General features: G+C 40.2%; 1 protein-coding gene across 2 annotated transcripts in view; it reads left to right on the top strand.

Annotated features, from left to right (window-relative positions):
- Nucleotides 1–26,295, top strand: part of man1a2 (mannosidase, alpha, class 1A, member 2) — a 153,618-nt gene that overhangs the window by 41,122 nt on the left and 86,201 nt on the right. For both annotated transcript variants that reach the window (XM_085375241.1, XM_085375242.1), the window contains exons 4-5: nucleotides 10,576–10,672; nucleotides 24,735–24,853. In XM_085375241.1, coding sequence (XP_085231367.1) covers nucleotides 10,576–10,672; nucleotides 24,735–24,853 — 216 coding nt within the window. The remainder of the gene's footprint in view (nucleotides 1–10,575; nucleotides 10,673–24,734; nucleotides 24,854–26,295) is intronic.

The following is a 26,295-nucleotide window of genomic DNA, read 5'->3' as shown; positions in this document are numbered from 1 at the left end:
CAGACTGCACACAGCCAGGGCTACCAGGAGGCCTGGCATGACTTCCTGTTCACCGTCAGACCCAATTGCGCTTGTTTCAGCAACATGTGCACTGGAATCTGAACATGTGGAGGAACATTATGTTCAGTGATTTGTCCAAATTCTGCCTACAGCAGATGGCTTGTAAGAGTGGCTTAAACACAAGTATGGAGACAGCACAGAGAACGCCATGCTGTTTGCTGCACCATTAGGGTAACGGCTTGGTGGAGGCAGCATGATGGTGTGGAGCAGCATCTCAGTCATGGGAAAAACGAGGCCTGTCATCATTGGAGACCATCTCAATGCTGAGAGAGATCAGAATGAGATTCCACAAAGAGTGGCAGTCCCATATCTCCACAGTCTGGGGCCAAACTCTGTCCTTCAAGATGAAAACGTTTGCTTACACACAACAGGGTTTATCGGAGACTACCTCCAGAATTTGGGAGTGGAAAGGATGGAACGGCCTGCCTGCAGTCCTGACCTCAGCCCCATTGAACTCTTGTGGGATCAGCCGGATTGTTCTGTTCGTGCCAGCGTGACCAGAACAATCACATTGGCATACTTGTGACAAATGCCAGGCTGTTGTGGCTGTGGATGATTCTGGTTATCAAATAAATAAACTGTTAAATTGCCAATTGTTTTTTTTCTTCAATCTTTAATCATTCAGTCCAGTAAATGGCACCAAACAAGAGCCAATAGCAGAATAAGCTGTTTGGCATCGAAAGAGAAGATTTGGCAAGTTTTTCTTGGGCACAACTTGCATACTCAACTCTGTTGCTCAACCCACAAATGCAAATGTGACACCATTTAAGGGGAGATGACAGGCTTTCCAGCGCTACAACATTTATTGCCAAGGATTGTTACAGCAAAGAAATAGTCAATAAAACACAAATTTCCTTACTTTTTGTGCTAAGTTTAGTAGTTGTGCTTATCACAGCAGCTACAAATCACTCAGTAGACAGATGAAATACAGATTGAAAGCCATTATCCAAGTCATTGTTACAATACACTATGCAGATCATTATACATTCAAGGGCCTCGCTGCATTGGGTGTGCAGACATCTGCTTACATGGACAAAGCTCCAGAGTGCAAGTGATTACCTGAACTTTCATATTTATTCAGCAGTTCTGCTCTTTAAGAACACTTTGTAAGCACTGCATTTAAATGTGAACAGGATGATGATTCAACATTTCCAGTGCAAAGTGCATTCTTGCCCATAACACTAAACCAAAACAGAGCCCACTTTAAAAGACTTTCAGCCACCTGCTCCCAAAACCATGATGAGTAATGAATCACCAGGTTTCGAGTCGCAAGGAAATGAAATTCTAAGTCAATACAAAAACACAAAGCAGAGATATTAAAATGCTGTGAACTGGTATTGAATCATGAGCAACAAGTCCATGACTGACCTTCTGTGTGATGTACATTCAAGTTGATTAGTCTGAATCAAATCAAATCACTTTTATTGTCACATCACATGTGCAGGTACATTGGTACAGCACATGCGAGTGAAATTCTTGTGTGCGAGCTTCACAAGCAACAGAGTCTGAGATACTGATTGCAGGCTTTTTATTCTTGCTAAAGACACTCTTAAATAAAGAGTGTTTTTTCACTGTATTTTCATACATTTATTCAGAGACTGAAGGCTACAGCTCGATTTCATGTATCCACCTGGAAAACACTTTATGTCAGCAGCAATGTTCCCTCTAATTTTTCATGTGTCTGAGCGAACGCACAAACTCCCTGAGCGATCCCTCGGACCACTGTGAGCAGCAGCAGACGTGTGCACTGTGGTCACGCTGGCCAGCATCAAGTCCATCCAAGTTACATGGTTTATTAAAATAATCAAATTACAGCATTTACATTTATGTTAGATGACTTTTAATTAACTGCTTTAGCCCACTTACAATGAAAATTTAAAAAAATTGTTCATGACCTGTGTAGTATGTTCACACTATTGGAAGTAAAAATAACATGAAGTCCAATTTTGAAAACACAACTTTCTTTCTTTTTTTAAAATAAAGCTCTGACTTGTCTTATGAGTCTGTGGTCTGGGAGTCCTGTAACTCTGTCTGAATAAAATGCAGTATATAAAGACCAATGTTGGGCAGAGAATTATATAGTTACTTCTTCAAAAAAGTAACTGAGTTTAGCAAAGAACAGGTTTTTGTTTTTTTCAACATTTCAAACTATTTACAGAACAATCAGCTGTTCTGCATCAAATTTGATGCCACACAAATTATTTGTGCCACTCCAAAAAATAATTTGTCCACTAAGAGATAAAGGAGAACAACAGCCTGATACCTGCAGGCCTGACAACAGGAGATGTATCACTCCTGTAACACCTGTAACATTCAGTAGTCGCCTCATTGTTCTGACACACACAACAAAACTATTGACTACACTACACACTAACTACACAAGATTTGCGCTAAACGTCGCAAATCTCTCACATCTCGGAGATGTGTCACTCCCAAAACTTCCCCCTTGATTGGTTGACATGGTACATTTTTCCACCAATAGGAAAGGCTGGGTTTTTTGGTGTTGTTTTTGCTTGTGTTGAGTGCTTTCAAGCGTTTTCCTTATAAAATGCAGTTTTTACCGTTTCTTCCTGCAGTAAATATAAACAACGATAAAATTCAGGAAGAAAACCAAAGATTGCAGATATTTTTATCATAACTGTGGTTTTACGTGGCCTATCAGCACAATTTAAAAACTGGTGTAAAGTCCACACTTTTTCAATTGTTCCGTCTGTCCTGCTCACATCTCCAATGATTCTACACGTTGTCATTAACGTGGCTTCACTCCACATCAGCCACGCTGCTTTGCTAGCTAAAACAACGGTGTCGGCACATAAGGACGCTGTCATAGTCTGTCAACGACGTTGATTAGCTGCGTATATGTGAATCGCATCATTGGCTGGACTATGAGATAAGGTGGTATCGTTCTAATCCCATACGGGAGCAGCCAGTCACTCACTGACTAACACTGCAAAACAGAATTGTTAAAGTTTTAATTTTAATTTCAATTCAGGTTAGATTTTTTTGGGGGCGCAATGCAGATTTTCTGTGCGCAGAGACAGTGCCAGCAGTGTGCAATCGCAAACGTGCGCAGCTTAGAGGGAACATTGGTCAGCAGTATGTAGTAAATATTTTGGATGTGAAAACAAGCTGCATGTTCAAATAGTGAAAAATGTTTACCTACAAGTTTATTATAAATGGTCACAGTGTCAAGTTCACTTACAGTTCTTTTCCAAGTTTGATGCGGTAAAGCTTAGGCTTGTTTAGCTTGTGTACTTAGTTGATTTAAAAAAAAAAAATGCAAAAATGGTTAGATAATGTAAAAAGTCCTGATTTATTTGTCTAATATTTACTCTATTCTGCACTTATGGGTGAGTCATCCTCTCCCCTTTAAAACATCTCACTGGAAAATATAGTCTTCTTGGTTCTCACTTCTAATCTTAGTCATTTTCTTCTAGTTCAGCTTTGATAAAAATTATCAGTATAAAATCCATAAGCATTGCAGCTTCTTTATGACTTGAAAATGTCAATATGATGCATTACCTTTGAAACTGTGAGTTCTTTCATATGTTTAGTTATTTATAGGCCATTACTCATTGGTAGTTTCATATGCAATTGTTAGTCACAACATTAAAACTAGCTGCCTAATAATTTGTACTTTGCTATTATGTCTTGAAACTACAACTCGTGGACAAAGAACCTTTGTGGTTAACCTGGGGTGCTGAGCCTCTGTGATTTGGACTTTTCTAGTGTATTTTTTGGATGTTTGCTTAGATCCAGATGTTTGGAGTTTGGCAAGATCAGCACCTTAATCTGTTCAGGAAAAGCTTTTGGATTGTCGCTTGTTGGCCTGTTGAGGGAGGCTGCTGCTGTGAGAGGGTGCCATTGTCTTCCCGGTGGACCTGGAAGCCTTACTCTCGCTGATAGTCATTTAATTCACTATAATAAGAGTTTAGTAATCTCTACTTGTTGATAAATGCCTTTAATAACTTGCAATCACCATTTGGATTAAAATCTGGCTTCTGAGACATGCTCATTGTCTCCTGGAAACATGGCGCCCGTTGATTTTTGTCCAGAGATTGATAGGATTGTCGTCATGATGGGGGGAATTGTTTGATTTGGATGGAGGTTCCATACATAACACAGAGGTAACCATATTATGAGCCACCATCTCTTGAACTCTTGGCTTCAGAGCTGCTTGAAAACAACCTATCTTGACTTTTTTACTGCCTCAATTTCATGGGGAATTTATTGCCACCCTCTGCTTAAGTGCCATGAATGTATTTACTGCAAGAGGCAATTCAGATGTCACACTCTTACCACCCTAATGCGTCTTCTGAAAGGACTTCCGTTAAGCCAGATGCGAGGCCTCCATGGGGTGAGTTGGAAGGAGATGAGAAAGATGAGGGCAGGCAGACGGGTGCTTTAAATCAGTCAGACTGACTCTGGAGGTCACTCTAACCAGCACATAACTCTCCAGCTCCCCAAACCTCCAAAAGCTTGTCATTGTGTCCCACTTCTGTGTGAGCTGAGCTGATTTTTTTTTAAAAATAATTTATTTTGTATTATTTTTTTAATATACATTATTTTTTTCTCGAGTAATGGCCTTGGTTGCAGCCGCTGGCTAGAGAGAGATTTACGAATATTTCATTGCCCTGTGGTTGTCCATGACTGTACATTGTAATTGTGTTTGTGTGTATGAGACTGCGGCACATGAGCCATAAAGGGTGTCTGAATGATGGCTGCTGGTACTTTGGGTAAGAAATGGCCACGGGCACATTGTGCTTCTTGTGTAGGGCAGGCACAAACAGCCTACCAGGTTGCCATTGTGAAGGTCATAGCTTTTAACACATTGTGTAGACCCATGAAGATGGAGCCAAACCTGCCTTTTTGACTAAGACAGCTAATTGTCTTGATTTAGGGAGCTGGATTCTGTGAATAAAGAACATTTAAGAAGACATAGTGTCTTTGGGATAAATTTACAATTTTATGTCTATGTAAGAATACAGATTGGTTGCCGACTGTTTTCACACATTTCAGTCTTAATAATGCCCATTTACCATGAGATCAGGGTTTTATTTTGCATTCTTGACTCTGGAGCAGCATTAAATGCATTACATATTGAGAGATTCATACAAAGCTGCAGTAATTTATTACATACACTACCAGTCAAATGTTTGGACAGACTTTCTCATTTAATGGTTTCCCTTTATTTTTATGACTATTTACATTGTAGATTCTCACTGAAGGCATCAAAACTATGAATGAATACATACAGAATTATGTAGTGAAAAAAGTGGGACATTTCTCCAAACATGTTTTATATTTTAGATTCTTCAAAATAGCCACCCTTTGCTTTGTTTACTGCTTTGCACACTCTTGGCATTCTCTTGATGACCTTCATGAGGTCGTCGCCTGAAATAGTTTTCAACAGTCTTGAAGGAGTTCGCAGGGATGCTGAGCACTTGTCGGCCCTTTTGCCTTCACTCTGTGGTCAATCTCATCCCAAACCATCTTGTTTAGGTCAGGTGACTGTGGAGGCCACTCTCCTTCTTGGTCAAATAGCCCTTACACAGTCTGGAGGTGTGTTTGGGGTTATTGTCGTATTGAAAATAAATGTTGGTCCAACTAAACGCAAACCGGATGGGATGGCATGTCGCTGCAGGATGCTGTTGTAGCCATGCTGTATAAATCCCCAACAGTGTCACTAGCAAAGCACCCCCACACCATCACACGTCCTCATCCATTCTTCACGGTGGGAACCATGCGTGTAGAGAGTATCCGTTCACCTTTTCTGCGTCCCACAAAGGCAGCTGGAACCAAAGATCTCAAATTTGGACTCATCAGACCAAAGCACAGGTCTTCCATCAGGTTTTCATCACATGTCCATTCCTCATGTTTCTTGGTCCAAACAAACTCTTCTGCTTGTTGCTTTTCCTTAGTCGTGGTTTATTAGCAGCTGTTTGAACATAAAGGCCTGATTTGCACCAGTCTCCTCATTCAAAGTTTTAGCAATTTTCCAGACTGACTGACCTTCATTTCCTAAAGTAATGATGGACTGTTGTTTCTCTTTACTTAGCTGATTGGTTTTTGCCATAATATGAAATCTAACATTCGTCAAAAAGGGCTGTTAGCTGTGCACCAACCTGACTTCTGCACAACACAACTGATGCTCCCAACCCCATTAAGAAGGCAAGAAATAAGCTCTGACAAGGCACACCTGTGAAGTGAAACCATTTCAGGTGACTACATCATGAAGCTTACTGACAGAGGGCCAAGGGTTTGCAGCGCTGTCAACAAAGCAAAGGGTGGCTACTTTCAGGAATCTAAAACATAGGACATATTGAGAGTTATTTAGCATTTTTTTCTTTGCATATATCTTTCTTCTTATACTTGATGTCTTCAGTATGTATCTACAATGTAGAAAGTAGTAAAAATAAAGAAAAACCATTAAATTAGAAGGTTTTGACTGGTAGTGTATCTCACAGTGGAACATTTTCTCACTATTTGCTTTAACCTTTTAAATACTTTTACACTTCGGACTGCTTTTTACATTTTTTTTTTCCTCAACCAAAATGGAAAGACAAATCTTTTTTGTGGCCTGGCCAAATAAATTCCTCAAATGAGAAATACCACTGCCTTTTCCATTGGACCCTGCACCGTGTGTGAGACTTCACTTTTTACTTTCAAGCTCATCAGTTGATAAGGTGTGGGAGGGAAAGAGAGGTTTTTAATCTCTCTCTGGCTCTGACCTTAATAACACAGGGCCACTCTTGGGCTGCCAGTTCATTCCAGAGTGAGCTGGAGTGTATAATGTTGCATGATTAATACTTTTGCAGTTGCAGTATAGAAACTGGGAAGCATGAAAATAAGCAAAACACTGTAGAGGGCGATAATAAAAACCTTCAGTCACAGGTTTCCCGATCCTTAGGCACAGAACACAACAAGACACGATTTTATTAAGTTGGTCTTCAGACACTGAAACCATGTGTGAATGTGTTTCATTATGCAGTTGAAATGGGGACAGGCTGCCTTACTGAGACGAGTGTGCTGATTGATGATGATCCAGTTTATGACTAATGACTTTTTAATTTTTAAAAAATGGCCTGGATTTGGAAAAATAAGGAGAAATTCCCAGGAGATTGTTTCTAAAAATTCTCTATACTACAAGTGAGCGCTTCGATCACTGGCTAATGTAGCCATTCAGAAATAATGGTTACAAAACAAAAGATGCCTATGAACATACAGACATATTCATATTTCTTGACAGTGCTACTGTCTCCCTTTATTGGTGTTCTGGATTGACGTGCCATATCTTGATACATGTCAAGGGATGCTGATACACCAAATATCAGTATTTCAAAAAATACATTTAAATAGTTGAATGAATACTATGAACAAGAGGGCTCATCCCATGCACAGTCATCCTGAGATGACGTTAGTTGAACAGACTTGCATGAAACCGGCTCGACTCAAAGAGCATCCAACACTGGGCACACTTAGCTTCAACGAGTTATCAGTTAATTGCTGCATTATCAGAAACAGATTGCACATAATTCCCAACTTGACCTCATTAGTTGCAGACTGTGACAAACATTTATGGCAGGTTTTGGTTGCAGTATTGGTATACTTGCTAATGCCATTTTGTTGCAAAAAAAATAACCAAGTAAGATAACATTATGTTTATTTTATCGGATAAACAAAATTTTGACAGTCTAACTTTGAGGACATAATTTACAGCTTAAAAAGATGATAAATGTATGTTGTTGCAATACTCAGCATTTCGCCAAAATCGCAATAATAATTCATCGTGAGTGAAGACATTTTCTGATGAGCTGTTTCCAAACGCGAAACATTTTCCTCCTCGTCTCTAAACTCTCTTAGAAAAAGAGATTTTTAATCTGTGAGATGTATACTTGGACAGATAACGGATATAAATAAATAAATAAAACGCTTATGTACTACCTCTTGCATCATATTGCAGCTTTCAGTTTTCGGTCTTCAGCAGAAAAAAGAAAAAACAATGCAACAACAAACACATCAGGCTGTTATACCTGGATAAATGCTATATTTTTCTGCATTTTCTGAAGTAGTTTGTTCTTCAGACCTGGCAGAACAAAAAAGCAGTAGGATGTTTACCAAGTCATGACAAGTACTAATGAGGCAGGATCTGGTAGACTTGCAGATAGTAAGATTCAGCCTAGACTCCAAATGAGAAAGCTACAAATTTATACTTTTTTTTAGGGGGAAAAATCCTCTTATCTTGTAAGTAATGGTTTAAACAAATTGCCATTGTCCAATAAAAAAAACTTAGGAAAATATTAGCTTGTCCATTCGTTGCAGTTCAAATCGAAGGGTTGGAGGGGGGGAAAATGCAAAATAGCATAGAAGTGGGATTTTAAAACTAAAAGTATATGCAAGATAATAGTATAAGTATAAGCAGCTGCCACAGAAAAGATGAATCATGTGAAACGACAGCGTTGTGTTTCTACTGGTGCTTCTCTGAAGAGTTGAACAGGCTCCCCTTATCCTACACCACAAGCTGTTGGATGTCTCCACACTCCGAGATGTAGTAATTCACAGTGGGTACTAACTGAAAAGAGAAGTAATCACCAGCAGCACTGACTAGAGGTAAAGGCGTGTGTCACGGCACGTTTTGTGGAGGAATCTTTGGTGCAGTGTGGGTGGGAACACGGTTTATTAACTTAAACATACCCTTTGTTGCACAGTTTATCACGGTGTTAGATGCTTTGTGTTCAGTTTGGCTTAAACACAAAACGTTTTCATTTTTTCCGTTATGAAATTGATATTTCAAGTTCTTATGAAGGTGTCCATGAACAGATTAATTCCAGCAACACTTGAAGTGTGGAACAAGAACATGGATAATTTAACAGAATTTCCTGCTCCCTACTCTGAACTACATAGTACAACATAAAGCCAAATAATAATAATAATAATATCTTTGGTGCTAATAGCCACCTTCTAGCATCCTGCAGTGCCCTTTCATAGGGATATTGATGAATACAGGTCACAGGAGTGTTCATTTTGGCTGCTATTTCCTCTCTGCAGCAAATTACTGAGGAGCTTTACTTCTGATTGTAGAGTGCATCAGCCACTGGGTCAGTGCAAGCCCATCCACCCCCTTCCCCCCAATCCTTTGCATGTATCTCCCAAGATACTGCAAGCGGTAGCTGTCAGAATCAATCACTGAATTTTGTAGCCTAATGTCCAATTAGTATTCCAAGGTCCTTTAAATAAGCAGTTTGTCAACATTGTCAAGCTCCCCGCACTGCAGCGCTTGTCCTTGGCATATGAGCCAATCAGAATTTGATGAAGCGTCCAATCAACACATATCAGAGGGAGTCAGCCAACGTTTAAGTGTCCATGTCCCGGTGCGTATTAATTTGATTTATAATCCTCGGTGCGTGAACGGAGTGCGTCATGGAAAGCCACGAAGCCAAGAACACAATGAAACTTCTGGCCCTTGTCTTTATTAGCTTGGCTGCATGCCTGCTCCAAGGAGAGAGAAAGTTGGAAGAGGATTTGGATGCTCATGGTGGCATAAAGAGGCAGGCTGTTGGACAGAGAGGGAAACTGGTGTAGCTTGGTGGCCGTAAAATGACAGGTCTATATTTTATGGGCCAGAGATGCACTTTGTCATTTTTGTAAATTTTGTAGCTTGTAGTTGGGGAAACCCCAACTTTCAATTGGTATTGGGAAGAGCTCTACATCTTAGTCACTTTGTCAAAACCGAGATCATCATTAACCAGAAATGATGATGAGGTAACAGTCATGTAGACAGACTGCAACAGAGGGCAAGAAATCAGCAGATATCCATATAAATGAGACTGTGATATACAATACACGGCCACATGAACAGGAAATGTGCCTTCTTCTTTTTTCTGTTGTCGATGCCACATGTGTAAGAGTTGCGAAGGGGAGGAGGTGTTTTGAAATGGATAGAGAGCAGCACTGATTCAGTAAAAGCTGGCACTCTTTCCTCCCTTGGCTGTGTCATCTTCTCTGTTTGCCCTGGAGCGCCTCTTCACAGCATCAGCCTCCATGCCAGGGCTCATCTCCCAATCTCTTGCTCTTTTTATCCTCCTTCCCTCCCCGAGTCTCCTCTTTTCCAGCCTCTTTTCAAAGCTCATATGAAAAGTAGAGTCTTATTCTTCTCTGTTCAGTGGACCGATGTCTGTATGATTGGTTGAAAGGAAGTAATGCAATATAATGATATATATAGAGAGAAGACGAGGCTTTGCCATTGGGCCTGTGTGTAGAAAAACACTATTGTTTTGCATTGAATTGATTGGTGGATTTCACGTTCCTATGACAACTAACCCAGGCTACAACAGCTGCTGTAAATAAACCAATGTAATGCTCAAATGAAAATTATATCAGTGCAACTTGAAATCATACCACCATGATGACTGTATGATTGTGTCCCTTTTGTTTTTTGTGACAGTGATGTCACACGTGTCAAAGGACTTTGCTTCTTCTAACATACTGTTTTTTTTGTTTGTTTGTTTTTTTTAGATGATGAAACATGCCTGGGACAGCTACAGACAGTACGGCTGGGGTCACAACGAGCTAAAGCCCATCGCCAAGAAAGGACATTCCACAAATATCTTTGGTAAGCCAGATACTGCCGCCTTTACCCATCGGCAGTTTGCTCACACAGTCATAAGTCGCACTTGGATGCATGCGTGATGTGCACACACACACACCATCTTCCTAACACTCAGACAAACACACACGGCTCCTTCTCTTGTGGACAAGGTCATGCGATAGTGCCTCCAGCAGGATGCATATCACATTAGGGGAAAAAAATGTTTGCAAACACGAGCATAGGATCGCTGAGGCTGCAACAAGAGGATGCACGTGACGAACAGGAGAAATCTAAATGTATTTGAGATACTGCAGATATTTAACAAGTCTTTATTTAGTGCATAGATCTGCACTTTGTTAGTGAGCAATAAACACTCAAATAATCTCACTGTTGGGCTAACACTCCAATGTGTCAGCCTTATCACAGTAAAGTTGTAGTGTTAGGTTTAAAATTAGACAGTGTAGCTGATAATGCTTGGTGAGAAATTCTTTTTTGTACAAGGAGAGACAATCGGGATTTGTTTATTGGTATGCACCTCTTTATCTGCCATCTATGATGATCACAATGATCCAGCCACTACACTCGTTGTAGTTGAACATTTTGTACATTTTCAAAACATTAACAACATTACCTGCTGTTCAAATTAAATATGTTTTACAGAAACGATTCATATAAAATGTTAAAATGACTGAATTATAGCTTAAACTATCTATCTCTATCTATATATCTATATGTTTGGAAGTCTGTGAAGTCTTTCTTTTTTGGTCTCTGCCAGCACTTGTACAAAACTATCTGGCTCTTCAGCAGCTGATGCTCCACTCTGCCTGTCTGCTGCTTGCTGTGTAGTCTGAAGTGTACAGAGGCTTTTTAGAACTTATTGACTGAGAAGGACCGCCCACTAAGAACTGCGCCAATTAACCAAAACACTAAAGTTGCAGGCTAGACAGGCTATGCAGGGGGCTAAAACTCACTGCAAAGCTCCTTTGGGCAAATGGGAGCTGATAAATTTTGGCTGTGAATAGTCTGCAAGTTCATAACTATGCAAACTTTAAGTGCTCGTATTATGCTCAGTTGCAGATTTATCATTTTATTTTGGGATATGTTTGGATGCTTGTTCAGAATTTTTTTTTTTTTTTTACTTCTGTTATCTGTTGCAATAGCTCTTCATATCCTGTACCAGAAATGCTCAGTTTTAGCTTCTGTCTCTTAAAAACCTCCTCCCTAAAAGCACAGATTGCTTTGATTGGCCGGGTTGCCTGGCTAATTTGACCTGTTGGTTATACACTGTAAATCTATTAGTACGAGTGCAGCCCAGCTAACTGAGTCCTCAGTTCCCCGAGAGCTCAGAGAGCACAAAGGTTCTTGAGTTCATTCTTGTAACAAATACAATATTTATACCTGGCTTAGCTCGTGCCTGAGGCATTTTAAAAAACAGAAGCTGCTGAAGTGAAGAAATAATAGTAGTTTTAAATAACCAGTGCCCAGTTAAGACGGAATTTTTGTCAGCAAGGTTGTCCAAATTTCTGATATAGAAAATGTTACTGGTATCTTTATGAACCAAAAGTTCTGAAAATAGTTCTCTTAATTGATAAATGGGCAAAATGATTGCGCTAGCAAAGCTGTTTTTCATACGTGCTCATGTTTGATGTTGCTGTAAGGCATTTGTACATTTGTGAATCCTTTGGAGCTATGAAGATCTCTCATTTTATTACGTATAAAAATGGTCAGATCTTCATGTGAGTCAGATCATGGTGGATCCCGGAAAAGTAGTTTGTGTACTATGGGTGCCCCTGAGCTTTTTTGATGCAGTGTGTAATTCAGTGTTCTCTTCAGTGCTGAAAGCCAACCAAGCTCAGAGTCAGCAAATCAAACCCAAGCCTCTGCCATGCTTTAGAAATGAAATATGCTTCTGTTGCAGCCAGAATGTTAGAAATATACGTGTAGCATTTTCAGGCTTCTTGCATCTCTACAGTTTTGCTTTGGCCACTTCAAACTGCCTGTGTGCTATTAGTTCAGATGGTGCATATCCACAGTTGTCTTAGGTGGTCACATTCTGTCAGTAATCAATAGAGAAATCCAGGTTATTTCAAAGCGTTCCCAAGCTTTTTCTTGTACCTCCTTGTGTTATTAGTCAATTGCATGTCTTCATCTGTGGTCTATGGCTTTCAGAGTTGATGAAGTAGGCACACAGCTATCCAGAGCTATCCAGCCCTCTGTCACAGCTTTGTAAAGAAGACGCAATTAGCACATAACCTGCTAAACAATAGCTGGATGGAATGACTGTGTAGGCTGCAGCCTTTGCCTTTGTGTCGTGTTTGATTCATTTGAATTACGAAAGTAAATGGTGAAAAGATGAGGAGAGCTATGGTTAATATCGATAGATGTGTTAGTAATAATCACTGCCAATAATGATTTAACTCATTGGATACTGTGAGCTTATACCTGTGAAAATGTGGCTTTGTGCTTGTTTATCTGTTTGAGTTGCCAGCTTGACTTGTGTGTTTATGCTAATGTTGCTGGATGTGTGCGTTTATGTGCGTGTGTGTGTGGTGTGAGGGTGCATGCTTATGAGGCGTTTGTGTCAAATTGGAACGTTCCGTCTGGCAAATTGGCCGGAGGCGCCTCTGTTATTTTATGAGCTGCTGCTAAATGGTAGATAGATGCTGCTTGTGTGTGTGTGCGCACTTCCATTTGTTAGTATTCATGTGTGTCTGACTGTTCATCTGCAGCATGTCCTTTTGTGTTTTATCATTGTGTCTGTCTGGGTGGTTTTCCCCTGCCGCCTTGTAATAGCTGACTATGGATAGATGCTGTTATTATTCACTGGGTGGCCAATAAAATACAAGCAAGACACAAGGCAAAATCAAGCATTGCGCTCCTCACAAAACACACTTCCATTATTGATGAGGCGTATCCTGTCTTCTTACAGGCGGTATTGATTGTGTTTTGGTGTGATTTGGAGAGAGTGCAGAATGCAGAAAGAAAAAGCAGTATTTGAGAGATGCAGTGGACCTCCTGCTGTGTTAGCTATTACTGACATTGACTGCTTTTAACACGGGGGACTCAGACATCCAAAAGTCTGGCTGACTGGATGAAAATAGTGCGAGTTATGGATTTAAACCACGTTCATATTTTGCTAGACCCTGATGCACTGCACGTTGGGATAAAAAGTATCCCTTTGCATTTCTTTAAACTTGAATTCTGAACCTGACTTCTTGACTGGAGGGCAATGTGGAAAGATTTCTCATCTCCGACCAAGCGAGCGCGGCATCGTCCCGTTTCAGGCTAGAACTGAGAAGCGTTCTGTTCCCGACAAAAGCATTACATACATAACAGTTTGTATACAGCTAGCTTCTATTTAACATGCCCTCCATGCAGCTGTTAAAAAAGAAAATGCGTAAAGCTCTTTGTGCTCACTGCATGCCTTCCAGCTCAGCCTTAATCTGTCCTGAGAGAAGAGGGCTGGCCAGAATGGTAACAAGTGGATCAGGGCTCCCATTGTGCCTCAGATAACCTTGTCTCCTCTGCCTCGCGCTGATGCCGATGCATTTATTTTTCCACCCTATTCTGTTGAGATGAGCTGAGTTGATTTTTGACTTCAGATCCAAACACATCCTTTGTCTACACAGTTCAAGCCACTATAACTCATGACCTTTCTGTAAGACAAAAGTAGCAAATACACTGGATTTTTTTAAAACTAGTATATGCCTGTGCCTAATACTACTAAAACAGAACAAAACAGAATTAGAAATGATGATGCGGTAACAGTCATGTAGACAATTAATTTTTTTTCCGTCCTCGTGCTTTGCGTTTGCAGTGCGATCTTTTTCATTCGTTTTGACTCCAGTCTTGGCAGACGATGGAGGCGATACTGCCCCCATAGCTTCCTGTAGTGTATTGCAGTTACAAACATGCATTTACGTGGTATTAGTATACGACACATTGACAATGTAAATGTCGACTATTTGTTGTAGTCGACGTCATCGATGATGCCAAGGAATCGTTGTAGCCCTACTTGCAGTAGAAATTGAGGAGTGTTGTTTCTTAGGGTTGCTACTTTCTATAGATTTAATTTGTGGCTTTTTGAAGTAATTTCAGCGGCTTTAGTCTCGTTTCGCGACACGCGAGGGAGTTCAGTGGTGAGTCTGAGGCCTGCCATCCATACTCTGTCTAGTGGCTGTTATTGCTTTATTGGTTTTGCAGTCCAGCGATTTTCATCTAAACCTGCAAGTGGAGATTTGCTCATATCTCATCCCCATGGCTTTTCCCCAGTGGCAGTTTGACACACTCACAGTAAATGATATTACAGACAGCCTCAGGCATGTTGTTGCTAGAGGCCTGTTAGGTTGGAGGCGATGGGGATGATGCAAAGCGGGGATGAGGCTTGGACACCTGGATCCACTGTCAGCTCAGTACTGGAGAGAGCTGCCTCATTATTCATAGCATGCTTTTTCCATTACAAGATTACTTTGGTTGTTTGCCCACAGAGATGATCTGTCACTTTAAACTCAGTTTTCAACAACACATTCTCGGTTGTAATCTCAAAAGCATTTGATGCTGTTTCTTTGTTTTGCTGCTTTTCTTAATGGCATTAAAGCTCATAAATTACTGCATTCAAGTAAAGCAAAAAGAATTATTACAGGATTTTCAGTATACGAGTCATTTGGGGGTGGGGGGTTTAGAAGACTATCTACAGGCCCTCTGTGTACCAGTAGGTTCTCTTTGGCTTCAGTCACTTTCAGAGTCCTGTAAAAATACCAGATCAAACCCTACTTTGATTTCAAGCTTTGCTAATCAGTAGACTCAGCCATGTAATCTTCTGTAGAGCTACTGGATTTTCATTCCTTCTCACATTATCTCTGCTGGGTTTGTGTGGATGATGTAATGACCACTTTCACTCAGTGTCATGTAACTTTACTTGACCCTGTTGCTTACATGCCTTTATGTGATGGCTTCATGATCAGTAAGCAAAATAACATGTTTATGTGCAGATATTAAATAAGTAATATCTAGTGCCATAAACTGAGTTCTTGTACCAAAGTGTGCCTTGACTGTTTGGCTATGAGGTCAGTTCCTTGATCATTAATATGGAAATTGTCATGACCATTGATCAACCACCAATCAAAGTGCGTTGATCATTAATCAAAGATCATTGATCAGCGGCCATGAGTACTGTTTATAAGGTTGGGGAAGCCTGCAGTCAGCTGAACGTTTCTCCCACTATAAACACTACGTCCAAATGAACTGAATACACCTTTTGGGGTATTCGTGATATGTTAGAGTATTTGTGCATGTCCATAAAGTCTCTGTATACAAACAAAAGCAATGCGATGCATCTTGTGCTGCTCTGGGTGTATTGTCAGCATTGATCGCAAGATATTGAATAACCCACAGAGCCTACTTCTAGTACTTCCTTAGTTATCTTTTTATGGATGCAGCATGCTGTCAGCTGTAAGCTATTATCCAAAACTCCTCACTGTTGTTGCCTTTTTCATGAGGGTTGATTCCAGAAATCTTATGGCACTATTACCATGGTCTTAGTTTGGTGCTCGTAAGTGTAAAACGGTGTCAGCCAAACCCTTACTGTTCATAGGCGAGTCGCCGAACTTAGATCTGTTTTGCATACATAAATACCTTCCTAACATTTCACCTGACAGGGTGTCATTATCACTCACCTTCTACATTTTATTTGCAGACACATCTCTCGTGTACAGGTAAAACTGATGAGACACTATCAGTTTTACCTCCAAACAACCACAGTTTAGCTAGGTTACTTTGTTCACGGTCATGTGTGCTTCAAGTAGGAAAATTTACTTGACAGTGCCGAGAGTTTATAACACAAGCTTTTTAAAAAAAAAATTATTCTGTTTGTTTGTAAAAGGAAACTCTTACTCATCTCATATTTTGGAAATAATGGGAAACTAATATTCTGTTGGTTAATACTTAGTAACAGAAGTGATTTTCCATGTTGGATGAGAAGCCATGCATGTTTAACTGAAGGCATTTCACTCCCAAAGCTTGCACGTTGTATGCTTGGATGTGTTGATGACTGAGACAGTAAGAAAGAGTGGAGTGGGGTGAAAGGTTTGCCTGATGATTGCTTCCTAATGATGGCCCAAAGACTCGAGACTGCTTTCTGCAGCAGAATAGGAAGCAGAGGAAGAGCGTGAAGCAGAGATCAGGGATTGTGGAGGGGAAGACAGAGAGAAATCCAGCTGATGCTTCACTAAGCTCCATGCCTCTTAGTTACTGTTGCCATGCTTGTCTGCACATTTCAGGTTCACAGTGGTAACGGTGGCAAATTTGCTCACTGAAATTCTTAGTGTTTCTGGAATCACAGGTTCATGATGTCAGGCTGTAGTTAGAGCAGTAACCATCACTATATTCCACAGAGTCACCTGCCAAATGGACTTGATTTGCCGAGTTGGAAGTAAGTTATTAGTAAGTTATTGGATATATTGTAATCTGATAGCAGTGAAACATAACCATGAAAACAAATGGAAATTCTTACATTAGTGGTTAAGGTTAAATGCATTTTTTATGGCTTCTAAAAATGTATTATTAGTAATTGTAACCTCTTGACACCACTTCAGATCTGATCTGTACCTGCTAGAATTAATTGGTACTTCTATTTATGACTGAGCTTGTTACATAATTCCTACCCTGACAGGCTTTGGAACAGTTACAATGTGAAAAGAGAGTGAAGAGTAAGACCTGAATTCTGCTCCCAAACAAGGCATCAAATCTTCTTCAGAACATTAATGTGAGCCTCCCTTTCAGATTAAACTTTCAGCAGGGCTGCCAGTGCCGAGTTGGACAGCAGGAAACAGAAGGATTTGCCTGCTGCTGAGTCCAGCAGGAATGTGCATAAGCCTCTCAAACAGAGAAGAAAAAGGGGAAGGTTCTTAAACAAAACATCACCTTGTAGGTTTGTACCCACAGGCTTTGGCATTTTTATTGTCTGCCATCAATGTGAGCAGATGATGATCAAGGTTGTATAACTGCTGCTGAATAATTGGTTTGGGCTCATTGGAACCAGTCGGGTTGTTACTTTTTGTTAAAGGGATCTGATTCAGTACAGTGCAGGGAGGTTTGGTGGCAGTGCAAAGCTGTGAAAAAGTTGTACTCGGCGGCCCAGTTGTTTTGATGTGAATTTGTTTCAGATAAATTGGTTGTATAGTTCTGTCTCCCAGAAAATTTCATGTGCATACCATTTAGATTTTGTAGGAGTTGCTGACCTTTTATTTAACTAAAGTACTTCAGGAAAGGTCACACTCCTCTTTCCTCCCCATTGCCCACACTTACACATCTTGGCCAACGTTCTCTTTTCATACAGATGACTTTCCTCAGCTTTGTTGGGTTTTTTTTGTTTTTTTTTGTCTGTCAGTGACAAAGACCCACATTTGACATTATGCTTTGTGTTTTAAACAAAGGAGACTTTGACTCACGAAACATAAATTGAGCTTTTGAAAGGCTAGATTGCAGTAACTTTGTACAAGAAAGGCTGCGATAATTGCCCTAGTAACCCGCTTAACGCCCATATATTCTCTTTTTACAGTTGAGCAGATGGATCATTTAGATGACCTTTTTAGTCATTAAGATTTAATAAAATGGAGTGATGAAAAATACGCTTTGCAGATGTTTTTCTGGTTCCATTGTCCTTGTGGGCGATTATTACCTCTTGACAAGAAGACATTTTTTTTTAACTTGATTGCAGTGCTAAGGAACATTGTTCACATCTCACATCTCTTATTTTATTACCTTTTTAAATTATTTTTCACAAAGATTAGCACAGTCACCAAAAGAGCATAGACACCTATCTAAACTTTGTATAACTTGTCTGTTGGATATGGAAAATGTAGTGTAGATCAAATTTGCTGAATCTGTTTTCTTCTTTCTTCTGAGTTAATATTCAGTTCTGAGTCGTGTTCTTTTAGACAGACCTGTAGTGTTCTGTCCATGACAGGCCAGGCCAAATTACAGAAAATAATACCAGCAGTTTTATTACAACTTTGTATTCAAACTAGGCTCAAGGGTGGAAAAACAAACACTCACAGTAGCCATGTGGGGATATATATGTGATATAGGGATTCACAGTAACCCTATAATCCTAGCTCCGCCCGTAGTGCAGGAGAGTTGCACATATTGTCATATAATCACATAATGGTGGCCTATCTAATTCGATTGTGTCATCATTAACTGAGCTGAAATCCTTTGACCATTCAACTCTTCATTTGCAAACACAAGCGACACTGTTGTCAAAGCTATTTGTTTAATTTTCTTTGCACATGGGGCAAGGGGATGCCAGCAAATACTTTTACACTCAGACCAGTGCCGACTGAGGCTCTTTGGCACCGAGCCTGGAAACGGGCATCCGGGCTGAGGTTTAGCCAGGGAGCTCATGTAGAGCTGAAAAGCCCAGACTGACCAGTAACACTCTGAGGCAGAAAACAGAACACAGCAGATGTTTAATTCTGCTGCCAAATAAGTTGGTAACCAGTTACTCATCGCCAGCCAGGCTAGTCTGAATTGTCTTGGGGAGTTTGATTTGGCTTCATTAATTGCCACTGGGTATATTACAGGACAGGCTGCAGGGCCACACAGGACCTGGGTCCATAGAAGAGGACAAACGGTCCAGAACTGTGCAGGACGCTTTAACTGTGCTTGCTAAATTTGTTGGAACAAAGGTTCACTTTAAAGCAAAAGGCATCATGGTAATCTTGACTTTGGTGACTCCAGCTCATTTTATTTCACGTCTCCCAAAATTGCACCACATATATGTTAGGAATTATTTTTTCTGCTGGTAACAGCTGCAGCATTTGTGAAGAAACGATGCCATTTATGATCGAGTTAGATAGTAGATTAAATCCCTGTGACACTAACTGAACTCGGCTACTTTGTTAAAGTCGAACTGGAGTATTTCCAGGTATCCTGAACACTCCAGAGAAAATACTGTTTCTTTAAATGGAGCAGGGTTGTCATGATACTTTCAAATTCAATACTGATACCCAGGAAAATGCTTGATTTTCAATATCATTTTTTAAACCACTGGAAAGATTTTGGCCCCATCCTGCAACAACAGACGTAGTGGCAACAAAAGGCATTTCCTGTAAATGTAAAATTGTTCATTTTACATAACTTTTTACAATAATTTCCAAATTATAAGTTAGATTTAAAACACTGGTATTTAAGATTAAGTTTAGAGGATTTATTCATTTTACAAATCAGAAAAGTTAAAGTTTCTGATTTTGTCTACGTCTGCCTGCAACCTCTCATTGTTCACACTGATCCACCTCATTCTGCAGCTCTTCACATCTTCATCTCTGCTCTTCAGTCCTGAAACCGGCATAATCCTGCTGCTCTGCTCTTAATTTTACTCTTTATTTGCTCGGATTAGTTCTCCACACTCTAGACTCTCTATTCAGTTCACCCATAGTTCCCCCAGTGCTCTGTTTGCACAGCCTGCCTCGTTCTACATGTGGCTGCATTCGGCACTTCCACGGCTTAATATTTCATGACCTGCACTTCTCTAGCTGCAATGTTAATTAAAATAGATGGCTGATGTGTCCATCTATCTTAATGAGTTCCTGGAATAACAAGCACCTATAACACGTGTTATTTAGATTCAGCAGTGTGGAACACTAGACACATTTCCTGTTTGTTGTAGTAGTAGGAGTAGCTCTTCCTCAGAGTTTGCATTTAGAATTTTAAAAACTTTTTCCGACATTTAAATGTACCAGGCTTCGAGCAGCATGGTACGTTGTCAGCTTGTTCTGTTTGGATCAGCTCTTCTCTACTGAAGGGAGGAAGGGTCTCATAATTTGGCAAGAACCAGACCCTTATTTACTTTCTTGTAGGTCAGTAAACGCAGCATCATACAGAGATTTGTTAAAGGGAACGGCTCTTCTGGTAACACTTAAACCTCAGATTTCAGCTTCATCACACGTCCTCAAACACACTGCAACTTAAATGTGGGATCTCTGACTTCAGCTTTCGGAGGGCAGCCCTGGATGTTAGGGAGAAATAGTCTGTACAGGAGTAAGAAGAGTAGACTTGCAACTAGACCTGCATGTCCACAGAGTTGTGTAGAGGTCATGATAAGAAACACAAGGCACGACACGGACGCTTGAAACACAAATGCTTTGTATGTATCTCCACACATCACCTCTACACTTTCTTCCATTTTCATTCGATTCAGAGCCAAACCAAGCGAATTTATGCATGACACGCACAAACACACACACCTGAGCTCTCAATCATCTCCCACTCTCCCTGAGCCGACAGTTTACAAGACAGGGAGAATGGAGACTGAATAATGGCATCACATTTTCGTGCCTCGTGTGAATTCATGCCTCTGAAACCTGTCGTCTAATGAAACCGGCACGGAGCCTGGGACTGAGAGTGTGAGTGTTCGAGAGAGGGAGAGAGAGATAATGGAGGGGGAGAGGGAGAGAGAGGTGTGTGAAATTGTGATAGATGGAGAGAGCATGTTGAAGAGTGGGGGGTGGAGTTCAGTTGAAGTAGTGAGAAGCTGTGTGGTGTATCAAAGGGAAGGGAGAGTACATGAATCTATGTTAAAAGAGCAGGAGACCTGATGAGAGTGTGTGTTGGTTTGCAGCTGGCGAGGTCTGTGTGCACGAGGCAGTGGCAATAATTCCCTGAATAAATAAACGTCATCCCGGCCAATTTGTCTCTGATAAGCAGCGCCTGGCAACCCTAAAATCAACTCCTGGAAGCACCAATTCAACTTCATGTGATGCCTTTGGTGTTGTTTATATCAAGGCTGCAGAGCAGTCAGGTCGTGAAAACCCATGGCAACAGGACATGACAGAGATGATACAGGAAGATGCATGGTGACCGTTCGTAGGGAAAGATGTTGAGTCAAATTAACAAAAAATAAATTTTTTAATGAGATGTATATGTAAAAAAGCGTGAATGGATTGTTCGCGAATCTGGGTTCTGAATGGAGCGATCAAGGAAAGATTAGGGAGAACGCAGCAAGACAGTGATGAATGAGCACAAGCAGATGGTTCGGTATACGAGGGAGGGGCAGACGAAAAGATGGAGGCTGAGCTGGAGAGAGAAACTTTCCAGGTGTGATAACAAGGTTATTTCCAAAGATGAGAGCGAGCAGAATTTCTCAAGGTTAGAGAAACGCACCCAGAAGAGTCCGGCGGATACGCATAAGTAATCTGCACATTTAAATTTTCTTTTGCTTTGAATTTGGAGTTGGGATTAGAAGATGGAGGGTGATTCATTTGATGAGCTTGTTGCTAGATTGGATTGGCCAAAGAAATGCTCCGCTGTCATTGGTTTTCATGTTGGCGGACGAGGTGAAAAACCCAGAGAACACCTTCACTACGTGAGAAGTTGGAGTTTTTAAAAATGAACAAAGAAAAAAGCCTTTCGCTAAGATCTTCTGCTCTACATACAGAAGGGCAATTTGTCCCCAATCAGTTAATCCAGTCCAATCCTTTTTGTTTATATGTTACCAATTCACAGCAACAGTCACCTCAAGGTGCTTTATATTGTAAGGTAAAGACTCTACAGTATTTCCAGTTCTTTGAAGTATCACTTGCAGGTTTTGTCATGAACATAAGGATTGAATAATCACTTACAGAGGATTTTAAGGGCTATTTTATTTCTATTTGGATCAATACCCAAATTGTTATCTTCAAATCCAAGACATTTTAACACAACATACGTTGTCTGGGATGTCTTCTGTTCAAGATGTTTGATAAACACCAAAACTCCTTTTGGTATTAAAATCCTCTTTTCTGGACCATAGACAAGAGGTTTGATACCCTTTTGTTGTTTTAGAAGAAAACAGGTCCGTATATAAAATGTTAGTGTCACATTTCATTTGCTTCACAACACAACAGTGTTAATGATTGACAGAGCAGAGGTGTCATTGTTGTGAACACATAGGAAGCACTGCATTTAGGAGCTATTGCACAAGACCTTTAGAGGAGTATTCTGAGACGGTATCTTTGACAGGCCTCTGTCTTTGTGTCAGCAGTGTCACATTGCTATGGGAGCCTCAAGCGTACCTGTAGGTGATGGAAGTGACAGAAGGGAGGGAGATGGGGGTTGTGTGGTGCAGCAGAGGGGCTCTGCTCTACCAACGGTCGCGCCAATCTGTCAAGATCCGGCAGGCAGCCAGGGCATCTTGCTATCAGCTCCGCCCGCCTGACTGCAGTGTATTTTTAGAGTGATTTAGAGGTTCCTGTCTATGATGATAATAACACTGCAGCTCCTGCATGAAGCCAGACACTCTCCTTTTGAATGGATTCATAGATAAGAAGGGATGGCGAGCAGACTCAGGAATTCTAGCTGTTCACGCAGCTTCTGATATGAAATGGGGACGGCTTTAAAGGGCAGTGCCACTGACTTTTACCTCTGAAATATGGTGGTAATGTATGCAAACCGAACTAAAGCAAACTGGAAGGCAATAGTAGAAAGGGTGTAGATGATCTGATGAAATAGTCATTTTGATGATATTTCCTATAATATCCTATAACTCCTTTTTTCACTTTAATTTCTAAGGAGGGTTTTGATTTACATAAAGTTGAACCTTATAGGCACAAAGTCAGTTTTAATAACTTATAATAAGCAGTTCCCTGTTCCTGTAATGTCTTATGATTACTAGTCTCCTCCTCAGAATGGAAAAGGCAATGAAATGTGGCAATGTGTTTGAATTAGTCCTACTGTGACATGCTTTATATGAACACACATTAGCAAAGGAAAAACATTTTAAAATGTCACTGAATAACAGACAAACACACAGAGCTGCTCCTGTGGCTGCAAACTGATCATTTTTTATGGTTGCTACCATTCGCCTTGGCTGAATGCTTTTGCCCATTGGTTGGCCACTCCATATCTTTCTGAAAATATTAATTCAACAGTTTTAAGTTCTGTTTTTTTTATTTTCCTTCTTTCTTTTCTTTTTTTTATTAGAAATGCACTGATTGCAGCTTCCTTGGCTTCTTGGTATTTTTTTTTTTTTAACTGTGTCTACTTTTTGCTGATTTCAATGATCTGAGTTCTGATTAGCTTTAAAAGATCCATCTTGAACTGCGTGAGAGGGATTTTTTTTTTTATTGGTTTGTTGTTCAGAATGTTTATGTGGTGGTGTGTCAATGTCACAAGCTATTGTCATGTTAGCTTGTGGCTGTGAATGCGCATCCGACTATTTATTTGAAGTATTATAAACATTTTAAATGTAACTGCTGTCTTGGTTGATGTAATTATGTCCAATGATTTGATTTAAAGCTGTACATTTACAGCAGCAGCAAGCCTGTTCTGTATTCACAGTAAATTGAGCAAAAATGTAAGCATACTTTAAGTAATAAATTAATTATATTAAAGTTAAACACACTAATTTACAGTATAAGTAACGTAAGCGAGAGTAGAGTGTGTAATTGTAGCTATATTTGACAAATTTCAGTTAACGCCACACACACAGTTTTTCTAAAAGCCACCAGACACACAAATTGTTAGTACTTTGGAAAAAGGAAAGCTACAGGGTTTGGTGCTAATAAAGACAAACCCATTGAGCAAGCCTGAAGAACAATGCTAATGCCAAATGAGACGGTGGCTAATCAGAGAGAAAATTATCTTGACCATGTGATCAGTGAATGTCCTGTCAAAGACGTACACAGGCTTACACTCCAAAAACACAAAATAATCAGTAAAGCAAGTTTAAAGTGGACTGGATGAACTGTTGTCAACAGAGGCAAAGAACAGCAACACACATGCAGGCCTCTTGGACTGAGTAGTGCGATATGTGACGTGCTTATCCTCAGGTTAGGGGTAAATCATCGTTGTTGGAGCGATAACGCTGCACAGACTAAATCTTTGTAGAAAATAGATCCAACTGTTATCTGCACTGACTTTTCACTTTCTCTTAATAAGTTCAGTGCATCTCTTGCACTGTGTACAGTTTGCAGCTTTTTCCATGCATGCGTCTTTGGGAGAGCCTCTGATGGATGTAAAACCAATGTCACTGTTAATTGCATAAATAAATATTCATATGAGCAATAACTGATGGAAGAATTTCAATTGTTTGATCTTTTGTGTTGTACAGGTAGTTCTCAACTGGGGGCAACCATCGTTGATGCAGTAGATACTCTGTACATCATGGGTCTGCACGAGGAGTTCAAGGATGGCCAGGAGTGGATTGAACAGAATCTGGACTTCAGTGTGGTGTGTACCCACCTTCCCTCTCTACACATAAAATACCCAAGAACACTTGGGTATAATTAAGCCTTCCATTAATATCTTAATGATGGTCTCCAGCTTGTCCACATAATGCTCTTAATGTGCTGCTGTCATAAGAGATGACTTGCACTTAAATAAATATCACCGGAGTGCTCATTAATCTGATGCATGCTTTCTTGACATGATTTTTCATCAGCCCATCAGCACTATTAGACCATAAATAATATGCAAACATTACTCAAAATCCCTGTGAATGTTGGCACTGAATTGTCACCAATTAATTCATCTAGATTGTATCGCTCCAGTGTTGCTGTTGGAAACTATTAGACTAGAGAATATTTTCAGTATTTATCCTCATATCGAGCATTATAGTAATAATGATTTCAAACATTGCTTCATTCAGGCTGTGTTTTGCAGTCACAATCGTGACTTTGTCCTCTCTATCCATTTTCTTCTCCCTTCCTGTCCTCACAGCCTTTTCTGTTGAGTGTTTCTCATTTCCATGTCTTGTCCATCAGTTCAGCAGCTCCCCTCATTTATTTCCTCTGCTTCAGTCTCCCATCACCAGCTTTTCTTTCCTTCCTTTCAGATGTCAATCACCTCTTTTTTTTTTTAATAATAATAATAATAATAATAATAATAATAATGGGTTGCATTTATATAGCACTTTTCGGGGCCCTCATAGCGCTTTACAATTCCATTATTCATTCACTCTCACATTCACACACTCTTGGAGGCAGCTACAGTTGTAGCCACAGCTGCCCTGGGCCAGACTGACAGAAGCGAGGCTGCCATATCGCACCATCTGGCCATCACCAGTAGGCGGTAGGTGAAGTGTCTTGCCCAAGGACACAACGACCGAGACTGTGCTGCTTGCTAGGGCCGCAGCTGTTGATTATTTTAGTAATTAAGTAATGTATCGATAATTCCATCGATTAACCGAGTAATCGGATAAGAAATGCTGTTCTCTTATTAATGAACACACAGGTTTTTCAAAATGAACTACTCGTTGGTTTCCATTTTTAGAAATTGCAGTTTTTTAGAGCAAACAGCTGTCGAAAACAAAAAGAAAACAACTTAACCCTTTAAAATGGCACGTAAATACAATCAAATTACATTTTTTAAAGAAAATATTTTCTTAAATGCAAAAATATATAAATAATCTCAAATAGAGCCAAAGTCAAAATAAAATAAGATATACATGGAATCTAACCTAAGGCATATCAATTGACCTTCAGTGGTGATCACAGGAACAGTGCTGCTGTTTAGGACGCTAGAACCATGTTTTCTTTCACTCAGTCTTGGTGATGGCGGCGCCGCCGCCGCTTTGCTCTTCACGGTGTGTAAACAGACTCTGGCTCCACGTTAAACTTTGACACCATCATCATCATCATCTCTGCTGTTGTGTTATCAGTGTGTTTGCCCTT

Source organism: Diplotaxodon limnothrissa, linkage group LG16 (assembly GCF_057381915.1).
Source record: "Diplotaxodon limnothrissa isolate DT_005_m linkage group LG16, D_limnothrissa_male_GT1.1, whole genome shotgun sequence".
Lineage (NCBI taxonomy): Eukaryota > Metazoa > Chordata > Actinopteri > Cichliformes > Cichlidae > Diplotaxodon > Diplotaxodon limnothrissa.
Note: the sequence above shows the minus strand (reverse complement) of the source record. Positions and strands in the feature narration are given on the sequence as shown.